This window comes from Centropristis striata, chromosome 9, assembly GCF_030273125.1.
Source record: "Centropristis striata isolate RG_2023a ecotype Rhode Island chromosome 9, C.striata_1.0, whole genome shotgun sequence".
NCBI classification, from domain to species: Eukaryota; Metazoa; Chordata; class Actinopteri; order Perciformes; family Serranidae; genus Centropristis; species Centropristis striata.
In genome coordinates this window covers 16,304,197-16,328,576 of record NC_081525.1, presented here as the reverse complement: position 1 = coordinate 16,328,576, position 24,380 = coordinate 16,304,197, and the positions used below count along the sequence as shown (strand labels likewise).

Here is a 24,380-nt window from a genome sequence, read left to right as displayed (position 1 = left end):
ACTGATAATATCCTCACAGGCCTGACTAAAAGCATAACACTGACTTGTACCTTGAATCCTTTGCAAGCAACATGTCTTAAGCGTTGTTCAACTCTAACACTATTGATCGCTTTGATCAATGTCTGTGCATTGCAAACAATAATTTACAGTAATCTTGGACTGCACATTGTACAGATTGGATCTATTCTAGCATTTATTGTAAGCAACACTGTCAACAGCATCAATATCAAGGTGAAGCTAAAGGAAGAGCTGATTCATTGTGCTCCTTAATGTTTAGCCGTTGATACAATGGGAACAAAAGAAGAAGACAACAAGTTTTGTTATTGTTCCCCTAAATGCATCAAACTCACAGATCTGATGCTTTGCCCTGTGAAAAAAAAAGATACTTACCTAATTGCCAAGAATCATTATAGAGGCGTGTAATGGTATGTGACTGACAAATAACTGGAAAACTGCCACCTAATTTCATATCGGTTCAATAATGAATTCATCATAGGATCATAAGGCATGATACACCAGAATTAATCGCTTCTGTAAAAGAAGGCTGCTAAGACATGGTTGACTCACTGATGGATGGGGTATATGGCTTTCAGATTTTTTATCCTCAGTGGGTTTGTTAATGAGGAGGACTGGAGCAAGGAAAAAGGGGAAGCCAGCAGGAATCAATCACATCCTCTTCTTATATCCATTTAGCAGTGGCAGTGCAGATGGTTGGCTGAGAGCCGGTATCTTATATCCCTGTAACTCCAGTGGAACAGGTCCAAAGTGCTCCTGCTGAGTCTAATCAGTGTGTAAACAGTGACCAGCCTCTGGAAACATACAGTTTACTGGCATTTCATCTTATTGACTCTTGATTAATACAGCTAAAATCTACTCATCTACATATACCCCCAATGCAACAGTGCAGCTGCCATTCCAGATTTGTTGTTATTAAATATTTGTGAAATTTCAATTCATTATTCATGTGAAAGAAATGTACTGTGACGGAGTCCTCATATTTGTGCAAGCATAGGCACACTCAGTAAACATAATCTGTCTTTAATTCACAGTTCATCAAATGGACAGCCAGCTACAATTGTTTACAGAAAGAGTTTTAATCAGGCAGACTAATTACATGTGTCTGTGCCCTCACTTAGTTTCCATATCTGCAAGGCAGGATTTGATGCACAGCTACTGATTATGCTAATGATCTCATGCTAATTCATCGATACATCATCTAGCTTACTTAGCTCCAGAGCCGTCCTACTTCAGACATACACCAGTTAATTTATCAAGTTCTACTTACTCAGTCATGGTCTATTTGGAATTAAAACTCCATGACTCTTCTAGTAAAGTCCAATTTTGAGTGCTCCATGCACACTATCGTAAACTCATTAAAGCATTAAAAAAGTAATAAAGGGTGGGGCCTTTTGTTTAAAGTGTAAGGAATTATAGAGAAAATTGTTTATCTGCTCTCATGTAAGCACCTAACACTAGCATGCCTGGCTAATTAGTTACATACTGTGGGGCGGCTGTGGCTCAGTTGGTGGTGCGGTCGCCCACTGGTTGGAAGGTCAGTGGTTCGATCCCTGACAGAAGAATGTGGGCTGCCTACATACTCACTAGGCAAGATAGTGAACCACTGTGCTCCCTAGAAAACTCTTTGCTGGTTTTGAACGTAACCGCTTACATCAGGTTTTGGGGTTGTGACTATCGTTTACCAACAAGACCAGCGAAAACACTGTGACCACCATTTTTAAAAGCGAAGCTGCTACTGCCAGCCCCATCTTTCTACAATGACTTTGCCTTTGATAATAGTCATTAATAATAGCTAACAAATTAAGGGATCCTGTCCACAGATTCGATAGAGGACTATACATGAAAATGAAATGGAAATTGCTGAGTTAGCTATTTTTTTTTAAATGTCTGTGACATATTCTACAAATGAAGACATTAAAACAAAACAAACAATGTTGTGCAATGTTGATGGTATGATGTCAATATGTCATGACATGTTCGCAGTCCTTTTGCTGCAAAACACATTACAAATTACTAGTCATGTATGTAAAAAGAAACAACAGTATGATAAACTTTTTTCCAGCTGGACAGCACCAAAGCGGTGAGCCCTATAAACTTGAAAGTCTCATGCTCAGTGAGTGTGTGAATGGCTTAGGATTTTGTCACAACGATAGCTCAAAACCCACATACATAACAGACATAACTAAGAGAACATGATTATATTTTTATATCAGAATACAATTGTTTTGTATTTTTTTGTAATATATTGTTAAATATGTGCACAATATGACCAGGGATGTTATCTAAAATGTTGAAAAAGACATTTTTTATTTCTTCTCAACGTTGAAGGCAGCATAACAGTAAAGTAAATAGTAACGTTCAGTCATTTTCTGAACCTACTAACCACTTAACCATGTCATGTGATATGCTACAGAAAATTACAGATGAACATTTAATATCCAGGAGTTCATATTATGGACATGACCACTGACTCTCCCCATAAACAAACTGGCTATCCTTGGTTTCAACAAAGTCAGCTGGAAATATTAAAATGTTAGCCTTAGACAAACTTTTCAGAGTGAGAGTCTGTCAAATGAAAACCTTTTGGAGTTCTTTGGATAAAACAAGCATTTTGAAGCAGTCATCCTGGGGCCATGTAAACTTAAATGGACATTCACTGGTGTAGTAGTTGCAGCGTACACAATGTAACATAACACTGACTTTATAGTTTGTGGTAAAGTTACTATTTTTCACCCTGTTCAGCACAGCATAGCTTTGCATCGTAGTTATGACAGAGCAAAACATTAGCAAACAGAGTCCTTGTTGCTGACTCATCCTCCTCGACCACCATGCAACATGAGACAGCACTCTCTGTACCTCTCACTCGCTGCTGAAAGCCTAAAATCTCAGGGACAGACAGCACGTCCTTATTTCTTCCTTTAAGTCAAGTAGTATCTGTGAGAGTGCAGTTTAAACAAAATCTGTAAAGACACCTCAATTCCTTCCCCAGAGAGGGAGACTAGCACACTTTGATTTCACACGGATGTATGTATAACACATTACAGTGATGCATGCTGAATTACATAACTGAGATGTCACACCAAAGCACCACAGGGAAGCTTTAATATGTCCCTTAATGTCTGGATCCAACCTACAGCATTCTGGTAATCTTAAAAGGCTGAACTGAGTGTGGTATTCAATTTTTTGTCAGTATCTTCATATATAACTCCAGGTCTGTTTGTGTGAATTTAATTACTGGAGTGGAAGCAGGAAGCTTAGTTACGCTCGTGGCTGCAATAATTTAGTGAATTTTCTGTTAGGCTAAAAAGAAATGATTAACAAGGCAGATTTTTGATTACATTTCAGAATTAGCTCCGCATTTCTGAACATTTCCCCTTCATAAGCTTTTCATCCTCTTTGCCATTAACACTGAACACTATTTTAGAGATTATGATGGGATTCAAATGATTAGTAGCTTTAGTCAGACATAAAAGTAAAATCCGAGGCAGCGGCAGAGATAACACAGCAATAACCTCTTTTCATTCAGGTCGTAATAGAGGTGTGTTCTCACAGGGCAGTGGGTTTACACAGAAAACTGCGGCGCAATAAATTTCAAAAGGAATGACAACATTGAACTACAGGAAGTTATAATGAGAAGTAAGTGTAAAAACTGGCTGATCTGGCCTTCTTTTTTAATGAAATAAATAAAACATGAGTAATGTCCTATCCTCCACATGAGGAACTTCAGCGAGCCGAGTACTTATGACAAAAATGAAAAAGTTGGAAAGAAAAGATCAGCTAGTTTGATATTAACCAGCATAATGGTACATGTTCCCTTCTGGGTGAAAGCAACGATGCAACATTTATTGATCTCCTCCAGCTCTTTGAGCCCACACCGTCTTTGCAAATGCCCCATCTTGACATTTAGGCTATTCAATGTAGCTTTTCTTCGGTGTCTGGCACCTATTGATTACTGTCACACTCTAATTAAAGTGGATAAAGTTCCTCTTGTGTAAATGGCCACCTTAATGACATGAAAAAGCTGCCCACCATTCACAACATGTCTTCTGACAAGAGCAGCTTAATTCACCCAAACCGCCTCTGTGTAGCTCTCAGCAGCTTAACTAACCTGCGCCTGTTAATAAAGACCCAGTGGGCTTGTTTTTTAAGAACAGCTCATTCAAGTCCTGATCTGCTACATCACTCAAAAGGGGGACCTCAAAATAAATATGCTAATGTGCTCCTCTTGTGTTACCTTAATTAGTGAATGTCTGGACTGTGGAGGGATGTGATGCTGCATTGTTTGTTGTGATTTCTTGATAATGTCTCTATTAAGAGCCCTGCCTTCTACAGCATGATCCCTTTTAAATGTTACTTGCTGTTGCGACATTATAGTGTTTTGAAACAGCATATAGTTTTACTTAAATGGCTGTGGAAATTTTAGGTGAGTTGAGATGAGTTAGTTATTCTTCTATGTAGCTGCAGTAGGGGTTAGAGAGGATGCATTTATGAGGTTGCATAAGGCATTTAAATCTTTTACATCCTAGTGCAGCATTGTATGTGAACTCAACGACATCATCTTCCATTTAGACTTGCAGTTAGATGAAGTCCACGTGCTGGAATAGAAATAGAAAGCACCATGTGATGGGACTAACCAATGAAAGCAGACATCTGTACGACTAACACTGTTTGTGTTATGTATTGGAAATTATTTTGTTGATTGTGCCATCATAACACATCTGTGTTAAGTGTGCAACGGATTGCTCGAGGGCTGCAGTATGGCACAGATTGTATTGTATTGAGACAGATTTTAAAATACTTTACTTTAAAAATCAATGCAGCACAGGTAGAGATTTCCTAATGTTCAGCCCCCTTACGCCTGGGCCACACTGTCTATCGCACCCAAGGCAGTTCGACGGGCGGTTTGGAGCTGGTGCCTAATCTTGAACCAGTTCCTCCATTTCGACAACCAAAGAACAAGCTCTCAACCAGGAAAACTGGTTCCAGAGCGGCACCAACTCTTCCCTGGTCTTGAACAAGAAACAGTTTACATCAGGTTCTGGGGGAGGGATTATCGTGACCAACAAGACCAGTGAAAACATTGTGACCGCCGTTTTTAAAAACAACACTGCTGCAAAGCAAAGCTGCTACTGCCAGCCCCATCTTTCTACATTGAGTTTTCCTTTGATAATAGACATCAATAATAGCTAACAAATGAAGGGATTCTGTCCACAGATTTGATAGAGGGCTATAAATGAAAATGAAATGGAAATTGCTGAGTTAATTTTTTTTTCATGTCTGTGACATATTCTACTGATGAAGACATTAAAACTGTAGTGAAAAGTTAATGTTGCGGGTATGATGTCAATATGTCATTTTTACTATCTTTTTGCTGCAAACCATGCACATCATTAGCCTGGCTAGCACAAAACCAGCCGTTCATTTCTCCGTAGAGGAGGTGTGGTTTACGATCCTCCAGAGCCGTTTATTGGGCGCTTAGAATGTCTATCAAAAGCGTCTGTAGGTAGCTCTTAGCCAATCGTATCAGTTATACCAGATGACGTAGTAGAGCAACAGAAATTGATGTTTGTTGTGTGTGTGTCTGTGAGAGTGTTGCTTGCTGCTTTGCTTCTCCAGTTCTCGCTTTCTGCAAGTTTATTTATTTTCACGCTTTATTCCCCCTCATGTCATTCAGCCACACACATCCACTGATTTTATGGGCAATAAACAAGCTGCTGCAGGTCTCTCGGCGGCTCCACTGCATTAGCAGCTAGTGGCCAATAGCCCCGCTACCGTAACGCCGGTGATCTTGCTACGAGCCGGAGGACAGCGGAGCCGCCGAGAGACTTTTCACCTTTCAACTTTCTAAACTATTTAAAACACCATCTACAGCTAAAGAGAGTTTCGCGTCTGCTGCAGCCATGTTGGATCCGTAAGAAAACTACAAGCTTCCGTCTGCCGGGTAGTACGCGTCATCATCTTGCCGTTCCTCCCCGATTAGATCCCTAAAACAGGGCTAAGAAACCTCTCTGGTTTCCAGACCCTTTGGCAGTTCGAAATGAAATCGAGTGCGCAAGGCAGTCTGGTTATACCCAGGCTAGCACATCATGGTAATTGCAAAGGAAAAACCTAAATTTCTACATGGGCTAAAGCCGAGCTGTGCTGCTCACATGGGTTATGTAAATCTAATCTGCTGCCAGGTAGTTGGTGTGAGACAGGTGTGAAGTTTCAAACTTAATGGCAACTTTTATTCCATATTATCTTTAGATCTTCTAAACCCATGAAGGCCAACAGCTTTTCTGTCAAACATCTGAAGTCTCAAGACACACTTGGACACACCAGGCAACAGTTTATATAATTTAGACCCTTAATGCACATGTCTCTACACAGGCAGGGATTCAACATGTAAGAACCCATCATACGATCACGGCTGATTATACAACCACACTGAGTGGGCTATCAGTTATGCAGTGGCCTTACAGACAGCTTAATAAATAGTAACACAGATAGGGGATTCCTGCGTGGTGGGTTTCCAATTACAGCCTTGGTTTTAATGAAGTCTCTGCTTGGTGTGCGAGATGCTTCAAAGACTGTGTGGAGTCAGTAAGCAACATGAGGGCCAATTAACGGAGAGGACTGAGCACCTGCTGCTGCACAACCTGCACTTTCACCAGCAGGGCTCTGCTGAGCACAGTCAGCAAACACCTCATCAAGGCATCTCTTAAGAGCTCAAAATGCAATTTTACGGCACGTTAAAGGCCCAACACAGTTGGGCTCACATTAGGGGTTGTCATTTGTGAACTACGCAACCATAAAATTAGTTAGTTAAAGATTCTCTCACCTCTACACCTAAATAATCAGTGACTAAAAAACAAAAGTGTAACGAATACGCTAGAACTAAATTGATAAATACCAACGAGATATCACAAGAAATGAAAATAATTGTATTGAATAGATAAATATGAAATAGAAAATCACACATTTAATGACCTTGGTGTTTTTCAGCATCATCACAATGTTTATACAGCATACATGTGTGAAAATATTGAATTATTAAATTAGAATAAGGGAAGCCTCAGAAGGGGAAGTTTCTTTCCAACTAAACATGATTTAAAAAGCTACAAAAATACATAAATTACATCATCCTTACTATTAAACTATGAACCTGACCCAGTTTAATAAACTCCCAACTACCACTTCTTGCTGAGCTCTCTAAAGCTCCATCCTGGAGCTGTGTGCCAAGCAGCCAGGTAAAAACCACTGCTGGTCACTTGGCGGCGGGCATCACGGAATACCCTTGAGGACTTGGCAGCCAATCAGAGCATGGCAAGTGCTTTCTGCATGGGCCCGGCTCCCACTCACAAGGAGGTGGATAAAAATAAAACAGAACGTGTCATGCCTTGCCTTCGCACGACACCCGGATGAGAGCTGGGCACGCTGGGGAGAGGCATATATCTAATATTTATCAATGAGTGAAGGAACAGAGAAAAAGAAGTGGTTATTTATGATTGTCCTTGCTGAGAAAGGAGAGCACAGAGACCTGGAGAAGATACAGAACAGTAGGAGAGATATGGACTCTTGCATCTGTGGACTTGTTTATTCATAGTCACAGCAGCTGGCATACAGAACCCAACAGGAGCAAGCCAAACAGCAGATGGCCTCCAAATGAATTTCCTTCAGTCTAAGTTAACGAATTACACACGCATTAACAAATCAAAAGGAACTGCCATCCCTGGAGCGGTGAGAAATGTTTCTGCTATGAAACTTTCTAGCTTGCTGCTCCACAGACAGAAATAGAACCAAGTCATAGTTTATTTTAACCAAAACTATGCCCCTCGTTTTAATATGAAACAGCAAAAGGTCTAAAAATGGTTGGGTCCAAGAATATACTTCCAATGAGAGGGGGAAAAAATCAAGATCTTGCATTTTTCATCCTGGCAAATCCCAAAAGTGAGCCTTGATGAGCTCTCTGGATTCAACCATTAGATGTGAGGCTGCCTCAGGCAAACTGTGAGACCCAGCTACATCATCACACAGCAAGGATAATGTGTGATGCAAACACCTAACTGAGTGGAATAAGTTGCAGCTATGTGCTTTTGTGAATAAAGAGTATGATTTAAACTGTAAAAGTGCAGCTCTCTGCCAGGCGTAATGAATCTCCTGCATAGTATAGCTCTGATGGAGCCAATCCCTGCTTAGAAAACAAAGATTTTAAATGTTGTTTGCTTGTTGCATTGCGGACAGATCCGACAAAGCATGAATTCACACTTTTTAGACATCTGCATCATGATGTCGTTATTGCAGCATTCTTATGATCCATTAATTGCAATTAACTCACAGAAAAAATAGTTTATTTTGGATTCATACCACTGTGGTAGCAACGCAACTACTGGAGTGGTGAAATTCACAGAGCTTTGTGCACCTCTGGATGAGCATTAGGTTTTCTGACATATCTGGGATTTCCACAAAAGGTATAAAGCAGTAGAGGTTATTTTGGCCAGAGTTGATGACAGAAAGCATTGGCGGTGTTGTTTACACTGGCCCATCCCACACAAGTAACATCAATAAACACAAGTGTGATCCTGCCATCAAACTCCACACATGTATGTCAAGTTCACAGCGCGCCAAAATGAAAAACAAGAGTTTCTGCGATGCACCCATGCTGCAGAGGCCAAAATGTTGCCTGCAACAGGTAAGGCAACTGAAGAGTTGATCACCTGTGACCCCAACTGGCCAAAGGAGCAAGGTGTCAGCAGTCAGTGTCAATAAAAAACCCTAAAACAGGCTTATCCAAAACTGACTTGACGCAACCACAGGAGGTTTTTGAGCAGATAGTCATTAATGCAAATTTAATATTAGCCTGATTGGTCAAGTGAGCGATTTGCTGTGGACATACAGACAGACAGGCCTGGTGGAGATAATAAGCACAATTTTAATAAACACCAATAAAATAATTTGTTGGTGGGAAGATATCTTAACATTTAAGCTAAAATCAGACTACATTTGAGTTCCATATCCAGTATAAACATTGTTTCAATGGCTTTTCACCACTTCCAGCATAGCTCCACCCACACCAAGCTGAAGGTCTAATCAGCCACAATTGAAAACATCTGTGTGAGTGTAGCAGGCATTGTATATATACATTTAACTAAATAGAACCACATCGGGCTGGGCAATATATCAATATTATATCAAAGTCGTGATATGAGACTAGATATTGTCTTAAATTATAGATGCAGTAATACTGTAACATGGCATAAGTATTGTCTTTACCTGGTTTTAAAGGCTGCACTATGGTAAAGTGATGTAATTTAGTGAACTTATCAAACTGTTCTAAAAGCTGTCTTCAAATATATACCCTGTTTTAGCCTAGAGTTTTAACTTCAAATCACCAAAACTAAGTTTACTTGGTTATGCAAAATTTTATATGGACCATACAAAAGTAACCATAGTCTTTTCAAGCTCACAGAGGTTGAGACATACATAGATCCTTCAAGCTGTTTAGTTTCCACCATGTTCACAAGGAGAATCCACTTTTAGTTGCCCTGTAAAGGCAGCAGTCAAGCACAAACGTTCCACTGTTGGTTCAGTTAAACTGGTAAATCTTCATCTGTAACTGAAATCATTACATTTAAGCTAAATATCAGCACAGACTGAAGTCCAAAGTCATCCAACACAAACATAGAAATGGTTTTGACCCATATACTATAACTGACCAGAGTTGCCATTTTTAGTCATGCGAGCGGTATGGCTCTAGGGATTGCAATGTCAGTCTGGCAGTTGGTCCACCATTTTGGTCCAGACTTAAATATTTATACAACTGCTGGATGAACTACCTTGAAATGTTGTACACACAGCCATGCCCACCTCCAGATAAATTGTTATAACTCTGAGGATCCCCTGATTTTTCATCTGGCATCCACATCCTGTCAAAATGACTTTTGGTTTATGGCCAAATACTTATAATAAAATGCTGAATTAATGATATTCCCTTTAGCATCAGATGTACTTTAGTGTTTAGTGCTAATCTGCTGATGTTAGCATTTAGCTCAAAGCACTGCTGTGCCAAAGTAAAGTCTTACTGAGATGTTAGACTTTTAGCCTTGGTAAACTGCTGAAAATCAATATATGAAACAAGGAAGCTATGGATTTCAAAGGATCTATTTATTTATTTATTGAGTCTTTTTGGAGTCTCTACCCAGTCTGGCCACATAAAAGTTAACTTAACCAAGTAGACCAATCAGAATCAATCTGCAAAAAAATAGACAAATGAGATTTTCAGAGTTATTATGATGGTGTTACAAATAATTGCAGTATAGTTTTAGCATGTGTGTCACATGGACACCTGCAGAATTTGCAATCCGAACTCTTACTAGGACACGTCCATTTACCAATACCTCTGAATAATGGATGAACATGCTTTCAAACTCAACAAAGGCTGACTCTCTCATGCACACACAAAGCACTCAGAAAGCCATTTCAACCCTTATGCAGTCTAATGAGACATTTGATGTTACTAAAAGCAACAGCAACTAACACACACAAACACATACAGTACACAGAAAAAGCACAATGACATATCCATCGAGGTGTGACACTGCTTTGAAATATATGACCCTTGTGCTGCTTGCGATTGCATATGTCCACTGTTTGAGGCTAGAGGGCTGAGACAGACCAACTTGACGGTTCAATGTTTAAATTAGATTCCATTCTCGCAAGGAAGAGGGCAGATGGAGAAACGGACACAGCATCCTCTTAGAGAAAGAGGACACTGCTTCCATTTCCAGTCTTCCATACATACAGTATGTTGTACTAATTTTAATAACCTCAGATGTGCTCATGGGGTTAACAAAGTACTGCAGTGCCTATGAGTAAATCTCATTACAGAAATTACAAACAGGTGTTACAGTGTCCAATACACACTGTTGAATATGTTGCACCAAGCTCTCATTATCCAAAGCCCAAGGGGAAAGAGCCAATGTGCTGTTTCATATTGCAAAATATCTCATAAGTGTGATTGTTGTTTAAACTACCATGTCTACCACCTGGTGGCTATCAACTTGGTTAACATTTTCCTGGGGGAATCCCTGTGACCAATAATTCCAACCTTTAGACTTTAGACTACTTTTTACACACTCAAGATAAAGATAGTGCATACTAAAACCCTAATGAAACATCCTCTGTTCCTCTTATTACAGTCCTAGTATACTTTTAGGGTGGCAGCCTAATTTGCACAGGGCTACATTTATTATGTTTACCTATGGATTAATTTTCATTGGTTTTTGGTCTCTCTGTTCCGAAGTCTCATCTTCAAGCTGTTATTTCGACACTTCATCACTAGAGACCAGTATCTCTGAAGTAAACACTGATACATAAATACACCAAATAACCTTCATTCACGTTACCCAAATTTGATGTTTTCCATTTGATATGATTTTACTTTTGTGTTTTACAGTTTGAAAAAAGAGGGTCTAATCATGTGGTGGTCGAACAAAATTTGAACATTCAAATAAGAAAATATTCAAAATGTAGTGAATATTAATTATTTTGATGTAACACAGCATCACACTATTAGAACAAAACATTACATCCTTGGGTTAATTTGAGCTTCACATCTGAGTTTGATACTGCTCTGCTCTAAATTGAGTTTTTAGTGTCAAATTTCACAGTTTTTTGCATGACAGGAACTTTCCATATATGAATTTTCAATATACTTTATGTTAACAACTTATATTTGTATCCTGGGCTGTTTCAAAGCATTTACCGTAGAGGTCAGAATATGGGGGCACTCCAACTGTAGTGGCTGGTTTGACCACAAAGAAGCAAGTGACGGAGAGCTTGATGCAGACACATCAGGCGCTGCCTCTGGACCACCACAGAAGCACATGATTGGACAGAGCTGGCTGACAGAGAAAAAGGTCAACATAGCTTTCACTTGCATCTCTATGGTCAAACCAACGGCGCTAAAGTTGGATAAAGACACAGGCAAAGCAGAGAAAAGTCTCAGGGAGCAGCAGATTTAGTAATGATGCTCATAAGCAATGTATTAGAAATTGCTCAAATTAAATGGGCGTTTTTCTACTTACAACTGGCGGATTGCATGTACTGATGCGTGTGGAGGAGCACCATAGAGCCCTAAATATGTACTAGTGCATTATCCAAATCATAGGAGGAAGAATATGTGTCAAAAAATAATTTTAAACTTTGGTGCTGCAGATGTGTCTCTGTTTGGTAGATATCCTGGCAAAAAATACAATGAATACAATACAATGAATATTTTAATATATTTTTCATTGTAAATAATGATGCGGAATGATGCCGCATCGGATCATATTGCAATTGCAATAACAGTCAATGTAATTGCAGTTAGATATTTTTCCATATCATTCAGACTTGGACCAGACATCATATCTCCGGCTCAAACTATTTCAATATTCCCCTCAGGAGTAATACTGCTTACCCAGAGAACTAAATAATGCATAAATGTATTTGGTGCACAAAATAATTAAGTCCATTTCTGCTAATTAAACGCTGATAAATGCAACAACATACTCCACGAGAGTGTATTTAAATGACTCACATGGAAACATGTTTTTTTTACTAGCATCACATTATTATTTTTTTCACATTCCATGTAATTATGCATCAATAATGCAGCATTTAAGAGCATAGAGAGCTGCTTGAAATGTACAACAGCAAAAGGAACGAGAAAAATTTTCCCGTGATTTTTTAATGAACAATGCAGACCTTAAGTTTAAAAAGTCTAAGAATATTCTTCATGAAAAAAATAAAAGGATACAGTATATAGGGCGAAGAGACCATTGCAAAACTAAAATCTACTTTCAAGGTAGAATAGGATGAACAATTTAAAACAAAAGTTCCCTGTATGTCTGGGAGTGGGAGTAAAATGTCTACGGAGCTGGTTACTGAATGTTCTGACAAAATCTGTGTCATTTGGTTAGTGTTCAGCTAAAAGGAGAATGACTGAGAGCAGAGAGCAGTCATCTTACTGCGAAAGTTTCTCATATTTTGCTTAGTGACTACTGCATAGACTGGACAATGATAAATGAAACTGACTGTGATAATTTACTGTCTTTGTCGACTGTTAATTAACTGAACTTTCATTATCCAGGTGTCCATAAAGCAATTTCCTTTGTTGATAATGGAATAATAAGGGCCTACGCTGGGATATGTTTGGCTAATATTGACCAAACTGCAGTCATGGAAACAATGAGGTTAGATTCAGTTTTTATCCTTTGGTGTGATCATTATGATGTTTTTAACACCCTGGGCCATCTAATCAATTTATCTCTAAAATATTGTTTGCTAAATTGATTTCTAAATCAAGCTTGTTTAAACCAGTATTGACTGTGCCAGTAAATATAAGAATGAGTCAGTGTAGCACAGTATGCCAGTGAATCTTTTAGTAGGAATACTAAACAACACAGTCATTTGCCCACAGACTGGCGTTAATTGCATTAAGCCATGTTTTCACACTCGAAGGCTAAATAACTAAACCAGCAACAGAACCGTAAGGCGTTCAAGTACTCATGGGCATCCCAGTGGAGTCTCCAAGCTTGTTTTCTTGACCCTGGCAAACAGCCAGAGCAAATAAATATTTCACTTTAGAGTGCATTGTGGTACCAGTGGGTCAGCTTTTCTTGGCCTGAGCTTTTGCTCGTATGCACCACATAAGAAAGAATAATTATTTTCAATCAATTATAATTCAAAAAACAACTTCATCAAATTTAAGAGCCCTTGAAAACAGGATCTGGCTTCTTGAAAACACCGTGAGTTGTGCACAGCATTAAAGTGTACTGACTGAATTATGGCGGAACCGCTGAGTACCAATTGGTTCAGTGGTGGCCTGAAGGTTAGAGAAGAGAGCTTGTGACCTGAAGGTCACTGCTTCAATTCCCATACCAGCAGGACAAATCTGGGAGGGGAAAGTGAATGAGCAGTGCTTGCCCCTCCCTCATTACCACCACTGAGGTGCCCTTGAGCAAGGTCCATAACCCCAATCCAGTGGAGTGATTGGGGGAGCAAACTGAAATTGTGTCAATATTAAAACATTTTGGATAAAAGAGCTGAGTCTTATTCTCTTCTTCTGTTTACTGCAGTTGGCAAATCAGCTTATTGGTGACAACTCCAAGTATACTGGAGTTGTTAACATCTAAATCAAGAGCTGCTGAGTCAAGTGGTACAACTAATGGAAACATCTGGTATACCGGTTGGGTTATATATATATATATATATATATATATATATATATGAGTATTAGCTGTATGAAAAGAAAAAATAAATATCCTGAGAGTTCTCTGCCTCTTTTGTTTTTCATATATGGACAAGCTAACTTGTCCATTGTCCTTAGTTCTGTGTATTTGACTGAGAGCTGGGCTCAGCTCCTGCACACATGCGCGCACGCACGCACACACACACACACACACACACACACACACACACACAGCATTCTTTAGCAATTCTAAAGAACTGCACCCATTACCCTCACTCTCAAATCGCCATTCAAAAACCAGTTCAGAAATAAACAAAGGGAAAACAGTTTACTAATAGTGTAAGTCAATCGATTTAATTACACATGTAAATATATATACATGTAATTGGTCAAAATGGGACTTAAAAAAGTAAAGCCTAACCTAGTTTTGCTGAAAATCCGCAACACATTTGCACATTGCCATGGAACCAGTAGTCTGTAACAAGATATAGTTTTGATATTTTGATCGAACAGTCATGATAGGCTACGCAGAGAAATGCTGAGTCAAGGCTGATCTCCCGCTATGAAATGTAGCCTGTTTACCTTTAGATCTTTGTTCCACAGAAGAAACAAAACAAGCATTGTAACCACTGTGCTTGGGATCAAGGCTTGCCTTTGCTCCAAGGCTAAACTATCCCACAGCTATGGGAATGTGTGGGACAAAGAACTCATCTAAACAGGCATCAGCTTCTAAAGAACCATTCAGGTTCCAGGAAGACAAAAAATAGACAAAAAAGATTAAAACAGGGCCTGGAGATGCCTTCCTGTCCATCAAAGGATGCTGACAGGATAGGCAGTATAAAGGGCTGTGCAGGGACTGAAATACATCTGATTAAAAAAAAACAACTAATGTAGCATTTTTAAAAATAGCGACCTCTGAATACATCGACATCATGAGCGGTCCTACATTGCTGCAGCCCCACGGCATCTCTGCCACCTGTTTCTCTGCAAGTTGTCTGGTAGTGATTCATTTCTTTGCCCACAGAGTTAGATAAAACACTCCCTACTATGTTAAACGGGAGTGATGAATGTTCAGCTTGCCTCCACTCCATAAATCCCAGCAGGACCTTCTGCATGGTGCTCACACTGGCATCTCAATGAGACTATATATTCTTACAGTCACATTGACGGCATTCAACAGTGCAGATTAAAAACGTTAACTAATATATATATTTTTTTTAAATGACATAATTCATCAAGAAATAAAACCCCACTAGACACTGTGCCATTTTAAGGCTACAGCAGGCTGCATTTGGGCTAAAGCAGACACATGATGAGGGCTCATCTGGAGAGCTGGGGAAAGGGTAAACACTGATGGAGACCTGCTGAACTCAGTGAAGTGTCACATCCCATGCTGGGTAAATGACAGCCTTCCTGCACAGCGGGGATTTTATTCACAGAGCCGTTCTGTTTGAGCAACTGGGATTATGTTTAAATGGTATTCTCCGTCTCTGTCCTTTGAAAGAGCTCACATTAAGCAAGAGTCCAATCTATTTCTAAGACACACAATTTAGTCAGAATGGTCTCTCCAGCTGAATGATGCGAGATACTTTAAAAGTTCCTAAATCTGTTCCTGAAGTTTTATCAGTAACATTTATTCTAAGAAAGCAGGGTAAGAAGGTACAATTGTAATGAAACCAGTACCCACTCTCACTCTTTTATCCGTGCTCTTTGTAAAACTGTGTCATCAGATATTGCTTCCAAAATCTTTTCATTGGCACACAGGCGGGCGGAACTGAATCAGACAGTTTCTCTCCATCACTGCATGGGCAGCAGACAGATTTGCAATCCTGTTTTATTCTGGGCAGAGTGTATAAGTGAGGCTGTGCTCTCCCATGGGCCTTTGGGAACACGCCCACTCAGCTGTGCAGCATATGTATAATGCTACCGACGCTCTGCTTGGTATTCCTTGGCTGCAGACCAGCTACTGCAGGACTGAAAGCACCTCTTAATAAGTCAGAAAATGTTACAGTTTATACAAATACAGTCATCAATATCATTTTTAGGTCCCCTCAGTTCTTCTAAACATCTTCAGAGATTTTACAGTGCAATAAATGCACTGGGCACAGGGATGTCAAACTGACCTATGGTGGTGCCCTGTGGCTGCAGGTTTTTGTTCCAAACAAGCAGGAGCACACCTGATACAACAAATCAACTGAGTGAAGACAGTTAGGTGGTTGAATGAGTTGAGTCAGGTGTGCTCCTGCTGCCACACCAGCCCTTTCATCGATCAGCTTGACACCCCTCTGCTACAGGAAAAGCCAGGGTATCACCACAGTCATTATTATTCCAAAAAGGACTATGACTTTCTGAAAAAAATCTCATGGCAATCCATCAGATGGTTATTGAGATATATCAGTCTGGAATAGCTCAGTTGCTCCACCACAAAATGGTGGAGACTGACAGAGCATGCCCAAAAAAAAAAGAAGTACTGTGTCGAGGTTCTACTGTTTTGTAAAAGCAGTGGGCCAGGCTAAAAAAAGAACAAACATACTCTCAGACATGTGTTCTTGCCCCAAAGCCATGGATGGAGGGATCAGGCTGGCACATTGCTTGGATTGAAGCCTTTTGATCAATTACACCCATTAGTGGGCAGCTGAGCCGATCAATAGCAGATCAAAGCTGTCAGGGAGTGGTTTCCCCCAATCCATCAGAGAAGAAGAACCCTTGCCGGGAAGACGCGATGGGATGTAAAATGAAAGAGATGACCAGTTATCTTATCAAATGTTACAGCAGCAGAGCTGTAGGCTGGACTCTCAGAGACTTCAATCTTCATGTCAATATCAACAGCCTATCTTAAATCCCCTGTTCAAGGAAAATCCTTAGAGCTGATGGTCTGGTAACTCTATTTACTCCACCGCTTGTTGGCTGTGCCACGGGATTCAGTTTCAGTGGAATGTGATGATGTTGGGGAAAACAAAACCCTCAAAAGAGTCAATTGAGATTTAAAATGGTAGAAGAGGAGCTGATGAGGATTAGCAGAAGAGAGATGGTTCAACAGTCCCAGAGAGCTCACCAATAAAGCCCTGTGACCTGCCACACTCTGCTCTAACCTGTGAAGCATCACAAACCTTCACACACCTGAGGCTCTCTGTACACATGCTCTTGACATTTTTGTTTCGACTAATTTTGTGGATATTGTGGTTTTGGCATTTTACAGGATAGAATTTCCAAAACCCAAGGGCAATTCTGTTGCAATGTGTTGTTTCTTGGGTGTGGCATCATATTTCCCTGGTTCATTTACCCCACAGTACCATACCAAGCAGCAGTGAAAACATGCAGCTACTCAAGTAAAATTTGCTTTCAAACATGCAGTTGAACCTTCCACTGTCACAAATATACTATACTTACACACATGACTGTTTGCCAAATGTAAATATTTAAGTTCATATCTTTTCATACAGTCAGTTAAAACTAGGTTAGTCTCTTGAAGCATGCGATGTGAAGGTGATGGCATTTTCTTTTCTTTGGTTAGCGCTTCATTCAAGACAGACCCAGAGCACTGCAGTAAAGAAAATAGAGCAAGCAGTGATTTCTTGGTTTTTCAGGAAGAAAATATCTGAATGGTGAAGTGACTTTTGATTGTCAAGCTGGAGGCGTTTTACATAAGCCTACGTGTAGATACAGGGCAGGAGTGAAAATTCAACAGATTATGAAATATTCTTACTACTAGACTGGCAGGTATTTTCCATATTTGTGTGTAATGCACAAAACAATTTAATATCCCAATTTTAAAACAGGATGAATATAAATGACCAGTGTTTTTGTCACAGTTATTTGCATGTCTTTGCATATAGTTTCAAGATGCTGGAAAAGAAAAGACAAAACAAATTGGACAAACCAACCTACATGAAAATCACAGCAGTGTTCTCAACACTTTTCATCTCCAACCTCCTCTGATTCACACCAGCGAGATATTCTCATCATTGAATATTTGTCTCAGTTTCTGTTAAGAAATGGGTGCACACATGCGGGCTTCACATACAGTACATTAAGTACATTATCTACACATCAAGTCCCGGAAGCAGTTTCTAGAAGTCAGTTTCAAACAGACTTATACTGAGCAAAACATATTAGCAGATGGAAATACATCCAATATAAACTGAAAGTTATTTTACTGCACTATCTACTAAACTGCATTCCAGTCCTTGGTGTATACCAATCCAGACAGGATTGTGGCTTCCATTTGCTACAGTATGTCTCCTTATCATTGTACAACTTCTGTATAAAAAGCTGCATGTTATTGATGTGTGTATGTGTGGGTAAATACTTAGTATCTACATCTGCATCTGCAGTTTCACAGCTTTAGTGAGGAAATATGTCGGCTGCTCCCTGCCCGGGCAAGCCAAAACTCAGAGTTTCATTTGCTCAGAAAGCTGTTCCCTTGAGGCATGGTGATTGATGCGTTAGACAACCAACCGAACCCTACTTTGAAGCATATTGGTCCGGTGATTCAGCAGTATTTTGAAGCCAGCTCTAGTTTGTGCGATGGCAATCTCTGTGCAGTGAAAGATGGAAGATGGCATTTTGATTCAGTGAGCAAAATCTCATGGCAACCATGCGGATGCATCTACCAAATGTATTGCCATCTGTTTGTCTGTGGTGAAATGAAGCATGTAGCAGGGGATTACCTCCAAACAATTAGCTTTTACAAAGTACCATGCAGTGCTGCTCCTTTTTATGGTGGGACATCTATGACCTAATAAATGCAGAGAGAGTAATTTGAGAGTATTCTAACAATGACCTGGTTGAGGTTGGAACTTGCAAAATACTGTTTCCACCAGTAGCGTGGGCAAACAGACTTGGAAACAGCTGATTGGCCTGCTTAAAGCTATCAGCTTTGTCAAGGAAATCTTTAGCCAGTCTCCTTTGTACAGGCAGTGTAGAAAACACCCAAAGAAGTATGCAGGAGGAGAGACTTCCTGACAGCTCATTTAACATTCTGCCTGCTTCCACCCACTTAATCTGGAGCTCCCACCTCTCTGACGTTAGCTGATTCTTTTATGAAAAACAGAACATCGTGGCGTCTTTCCCTTTATAGACACATTTTTCAGACACTTCCACCATTATGGGTCTTCACTGTATACAGGAACTATCAACCCAGAAAGAACAAGTGGTCTTTTCACAGCAGCCTCTGTACTCATGCCCCCGTTCCTGACATACTTGAGTCCAGTCGTGTTCATTAATAAATGATAGTGGCAGAGCTGACGGGATTCACGCCCGCCTGGGCACCAGCTGCAATTATAGCAGACATGTCAGAGAGACACAGCTCCACCGGAGACAGCACAATCAAACACGAGGCTGGCGCTGCCACTGTCTGGATGAGCAGTGGTTGACAAATAAAGTCCCCTCGCACTGATAACAGGCACAGACTTCACTCCTCCAGACTGGCTGGGACTCGTCGCTGCAGACCTGCGGGGTCTCCAGTGGCTTAAGAGTTCAAGCCTTTTACCAAAGAATGAGGCCAACCATCTTACCTTGTAAAATCCAACAAACTTTCAGTGTTATATAAGGCCAAAGGTTTAGCTTACTGATAAAACTTTACAGCAGTTTCTGTAATTACCGTACGGTGGTAATGTCAGAAGTAATTAAGGGAAATGCTGATTCTGTGATCTGCAATCATTAGAGCAATAGACGGAGACACCCTGCCATTTTATGGTATGTGTGGCTTAATATATGTCTGAATAGCAGAAACACATTAATTATATCCTCATTAATTTTCTTTGGCCAGGGAAAATAAATCTAGCAAGATCAAATTTTAACCACTTAGTGTAGGCCATTGGAACTTTGAACTCCAAAGATTTAGATATAATACATTTTAACGAGGGGTCCCTTGACCTTTGACCTCAAGATATCTGAATGAAAATGGGTTCTATTGGTACTCACAAATCTCATTTTAAGGTAATCCCATGCAGTTCAAGGCAAAAATCATGCACATTTTGTCTTGCAGTTCAAATGTGTTATTTTTCGCCTATTGTATTTGAAAATTATTGCATATAGGGGTCCCTTAACGGTCTTGATATTGCATCACTGGAAAGCTGAGATTCTTTTCAATGAGCCCAATTTTATTCGAGTAGCCAATTCATTGTAATGAGAGCATCTCTTGCACCAAATCTTTGCAATGGGTATGTTCATGGCCTCCAGATCCTCATATCACAATGTTCTAAGCCTTTATAGACTTTAAATATTTTAATTTAAATAACTGATGGATTTATATTAGGGGCTACAAGGTGTCATAGGGGTAAGCACTTTTGCTAGACTCCAACCTGCTGCTCTTTGCGGATTGGCTCCAGACCCCTCGCAACCAAAGTTCGGATAAGCGGTTAGTATGATGGAGGGATTGATGGATTAATATTACAGATTCATGACTAGAATATTTTGACACACAGTAGTGAGCTGCATCTCAAATTAATCTTTATGTTCTCAGCTTTTAGAGGGTATATAAAACTTCTATCTACTGTTGACCTGCTATCTCCCCCTCAAAACCCACTGACCCCCATCACCAGTTCTCTATAAAATGGAAACTTTAAGGGGTTAATAAGCGATGAGTGCAAGCTATAACAAAGGCCAAGTTGCAACATTATGGAATTTAATTACTTAGTGGCCCACATTGCTTATGATGAGAAATAAATCATTGATGAGAAATGTTCCTGATTAATGATTCAGCCGACTGTCAGTTACAACCAAATCATGTTCATATATGTGACACACGTCTGTAATTGTTCTAGATATTACAGGCCACAGAATCCACCACATTTCCTGTGTTGCTGACAAACTGTTCACAAAAACAAACTACAGAGTAAAACTGATGAACACTTTCCCATTAACCTCTGTCTAGTGAGCAGTTGCAACTAGTTGCTCATTTACCATATTCAAAATAATAACAAGAGAGCTAAATCTTGGTATCTGAAGTAAAATAAAGCACATATACACTCAAAAATAGTGAATCAGATCAAATCATCCCCTTCGGCTCGAGATGTCCTCTGCTCTGCGCCATTTAAACCTGAAAACCCATAAATCCTCACCTTCCACTGAATGAGACATGATGTCTCTATCTGTCTACCTTCCCAGTTTGGTCATTATTTATAATGTCAAAACATTCAGCCAGCTTCCTGGTCTGATGAATACAGTACACTCCATGATATTATTTTTGTTCAGCCAAATCCCCTTTGGCTTGTTGCTTGGCACTTAAAATCATAAAATTACCCAAGAGTAAAGCCAATCAACAGGCCTGGGTTTGTTTATTATGCCAACTACATCTAATTTACTTTCATTTAGAGATGAGAGTACTGTGGAAAAGATAGAGGAGAAAGTTTCTTCATTGAATACTAATTATTTTTTATATTAATTGATCACCTTTACTCAATATAATGTTAGAGCCCAACTTCATGTCTTGGTTTGTGTGGCCAACAGCCCAAAGCCAAAGATATACAATTTGCAATGATATACAACACAGCAAATAATTTCTGATTTGTGGTTGATCAACTAATTAATAAGCTAATTGTTTTAGCACAAACCTTAACTATAACCAGTGCAGGGCATCACCAGTCGTCACAATGCATTCTCAGGATTGCTTTAAATTCTGCATATCAGTGTTCAGTGATAATCCCTTGTTGAGTATGAAGTCAATACGTGGTGGTACAGATTCACAACATATATCCACTATTATTTAGATAATAAGTATGCTACGCTGATCTAAATGGAACAATATGCAATATAATGCATGAAGCCACTATACTGGAGGATCAATAGGACCAACTGAAGGACTGAAGCATGACTAATGTGGTTCATTTGGCTGCTCAAGACCTCTGAATCAGACCATAAACAGACCAGCCCTGTTCAAAAGACAAAGTAAACCTAAAGATTCAAATCATGTCTCAGCCGGCTTTGTATAATCTTGTGGAAAACAATTATGTTGCCACATCGAAGCCTTAAAAGAAGACGAAGCTTCTGAATGTCTGAGGGTGTGGGTGAGTAAAGCTTGGGGATGGAGGAACAGATAAAAAAAATAGATAAATCAGAGATGAGTCTCCACAGGATGTTACAATAATGACTCGTTGGATGTCATTTAGAGATTTTATACCCAAACAATAATTAATAGAACAAGTCATTATGCAAAAACACAAACTTGGTCAGCCTCAGCAGGCAGACTGGAACAACTCCAGGGTAGAGACTGCAGCCACACAAGTTATCTCATCGCCACTGACAACCTGGGTGTGTCTCAACAGGAATATTTACCAACTTGTATCATCCACAGCATCAGAACCGAGGCTGCACACAGTCTCCCTACATGCGCATATTCAGTCTCATTTACCGAGAATTACTCATTTGAAACCGATGCTGAATAAATCCTAATAGGTATTCCGGGGTGTTTTAAACTAATAGCCGGTTTAAACGCTAAACGGTGCGGACAATTACGCTTTATTAGAGCCTCTGTAATTTTACTGTTAAACTTAACAGACTGCAGGCTACAATTCACACACTCTAGTCTATTGTTTGAAGCCTTACGGGCTGCTAATTTGATTAAAATAATGCCCTCCCCTCCCCACCCACACTCTCTCAAACTGAAAAACATAAATTTAACCAGTGAAGACATTTTTTAACCCTTCAGTTTAAACACGACAACTCAAAAACAGACGCCCAACACGCCAGACTAGCCAGCTAAATGCCTTTATTTAGCGAGATGAACTTGCTGACTTGCCAGCAGGTGCAACGGGTTCACTTGACACACGACCAAAAAAATGAACTTCTCGAGAGAATTAAACATGCCTTACCACTTTGCTCCCCCAGAAAGACGAGTTTGAATTTTCTTAAAGGGTTTCCAAAGTCACTGCTCACGGACATTTTTGAGGAGGAGGAGGGGGAACTGTGGACACCGGAGGACAGTCTGAGTGTACTTGTGTGTTTCCACTCGAGTTCGGTGTTGGTTGGTGAAGATGCTGGGTGGAAAAGGCGGACTGAGATGTTGCTTTCCGTTCAGCCCCGCTCTCTCTCTTCGTGATGGGAACACACTGCTGCTGCACCGCTCCGTGACGCTGCTGGGTGGTTTTTTTCCTCCCTCTCTCTCTCTCTCACATGAGGGCTGCTGCGCATGCGCGGCCTCTCCTCGCTCCCCGTTGAACTGACAGCCGTGATATAAAATGACGTCATGTGAGTCGGACAAGACAGAAAGGGAGAGGCAGATGTCGTCACCCTGTTAAAATAATCGGCTAACTAATTTTCTCAAGTTTTGCAGGAAACACAAAAAACTTCACCAAAAGTGTAACATATGACATTTATTGATCATTTCACTCAAAAAAGATGTAACAAAGGATCGATATTGACATAGTAATAACACTGTGTGTAAATTAAACTTAAGAGAAATAAATGACTTAGGCAATTTTTTGAACATGCCTTTGTGACTTAAGCAAGATATGGTAACACTTTATTTTGAAGGTGTCTACATAAGAGTCACACAAGCATTTCAGAAACATGACAAGACAAGTATCATGAGCATTAATGTTACTTCAAAGTGTCATTAATGTTCATGACACATGTTTATGTTCATGTTTATGACACGCTCATGTCACTCTTATGTAGACACCTTAGAATAAACTTTTACCAATATTAGTGTCAACAATAAAACACTGATAAACTAAACTGATAACTAAACAATCCCCCTTTAGCTCTTCTTTGCTGGGTTCTTATCTGATGCCTATGAATGTGGCAAATTGTCAAAGAAGTGATGATCTTAAAGGGGTAAAATCACATGATCTGATCAACTGAGGATGTAGGCGGTTTTACCATAGGTGGCCGGCGTCATGAGGAGATGATTTAGGAAAAAAAAAAAAAAATTGACAAAAAATGACTTAGGCGATTATTTTATCAGTGTGACGATATGTAAAGTGTGCAGATGGGCCCTCACAACTTCTTCTCGTTTCAACAAATATAATATAGATATTGGTAGACATTTGTGAACCCATACAGGTCTGTACAGTCATGGAAAAAATGATTAGACCATTATTTTCTTCAATTTCTTGTTCTGTTCATTTTAATGCCTGGTACAACTAAAGGTAATAACAAAAATAACAATAAGAAAAATCATTCTCAAGAAAACCATGAAAAATGGCTA

General features: G+C 39.7%; 1 protein-coding gene across 2 annotated transcripts in view; it reads right to left on the bottom strand.

Annotated features, from left to right (window-relative positions):
- Positions 1-23,275, bottom strand: part of rab6ba (RAB6B, member RAS oncogene family a) — a 62,219-nt gene extending 38,944 nt beyond the window's left edge. Inside the window, exon 1 of one of the 2 annotated variants that reach the window (XM_059340831.1) lies at positions 23,044-23,275. In XM_059340831.1, coding sequence (XP_059196814.1) covers positions 23,044-23,113 — 70 coding nt within the window. In that variant the 5' untranslated portion in view covers positions 23,114-23,275. The remainder of the gene's footprint in view (positions 1-23,043) is intronic. The other variant, XM_059340832.1, reaches the window with a different exon arrangement.
- Between the last annotated feature and the right edge of the window lie 1,105 nt (positions 23,276-24,380).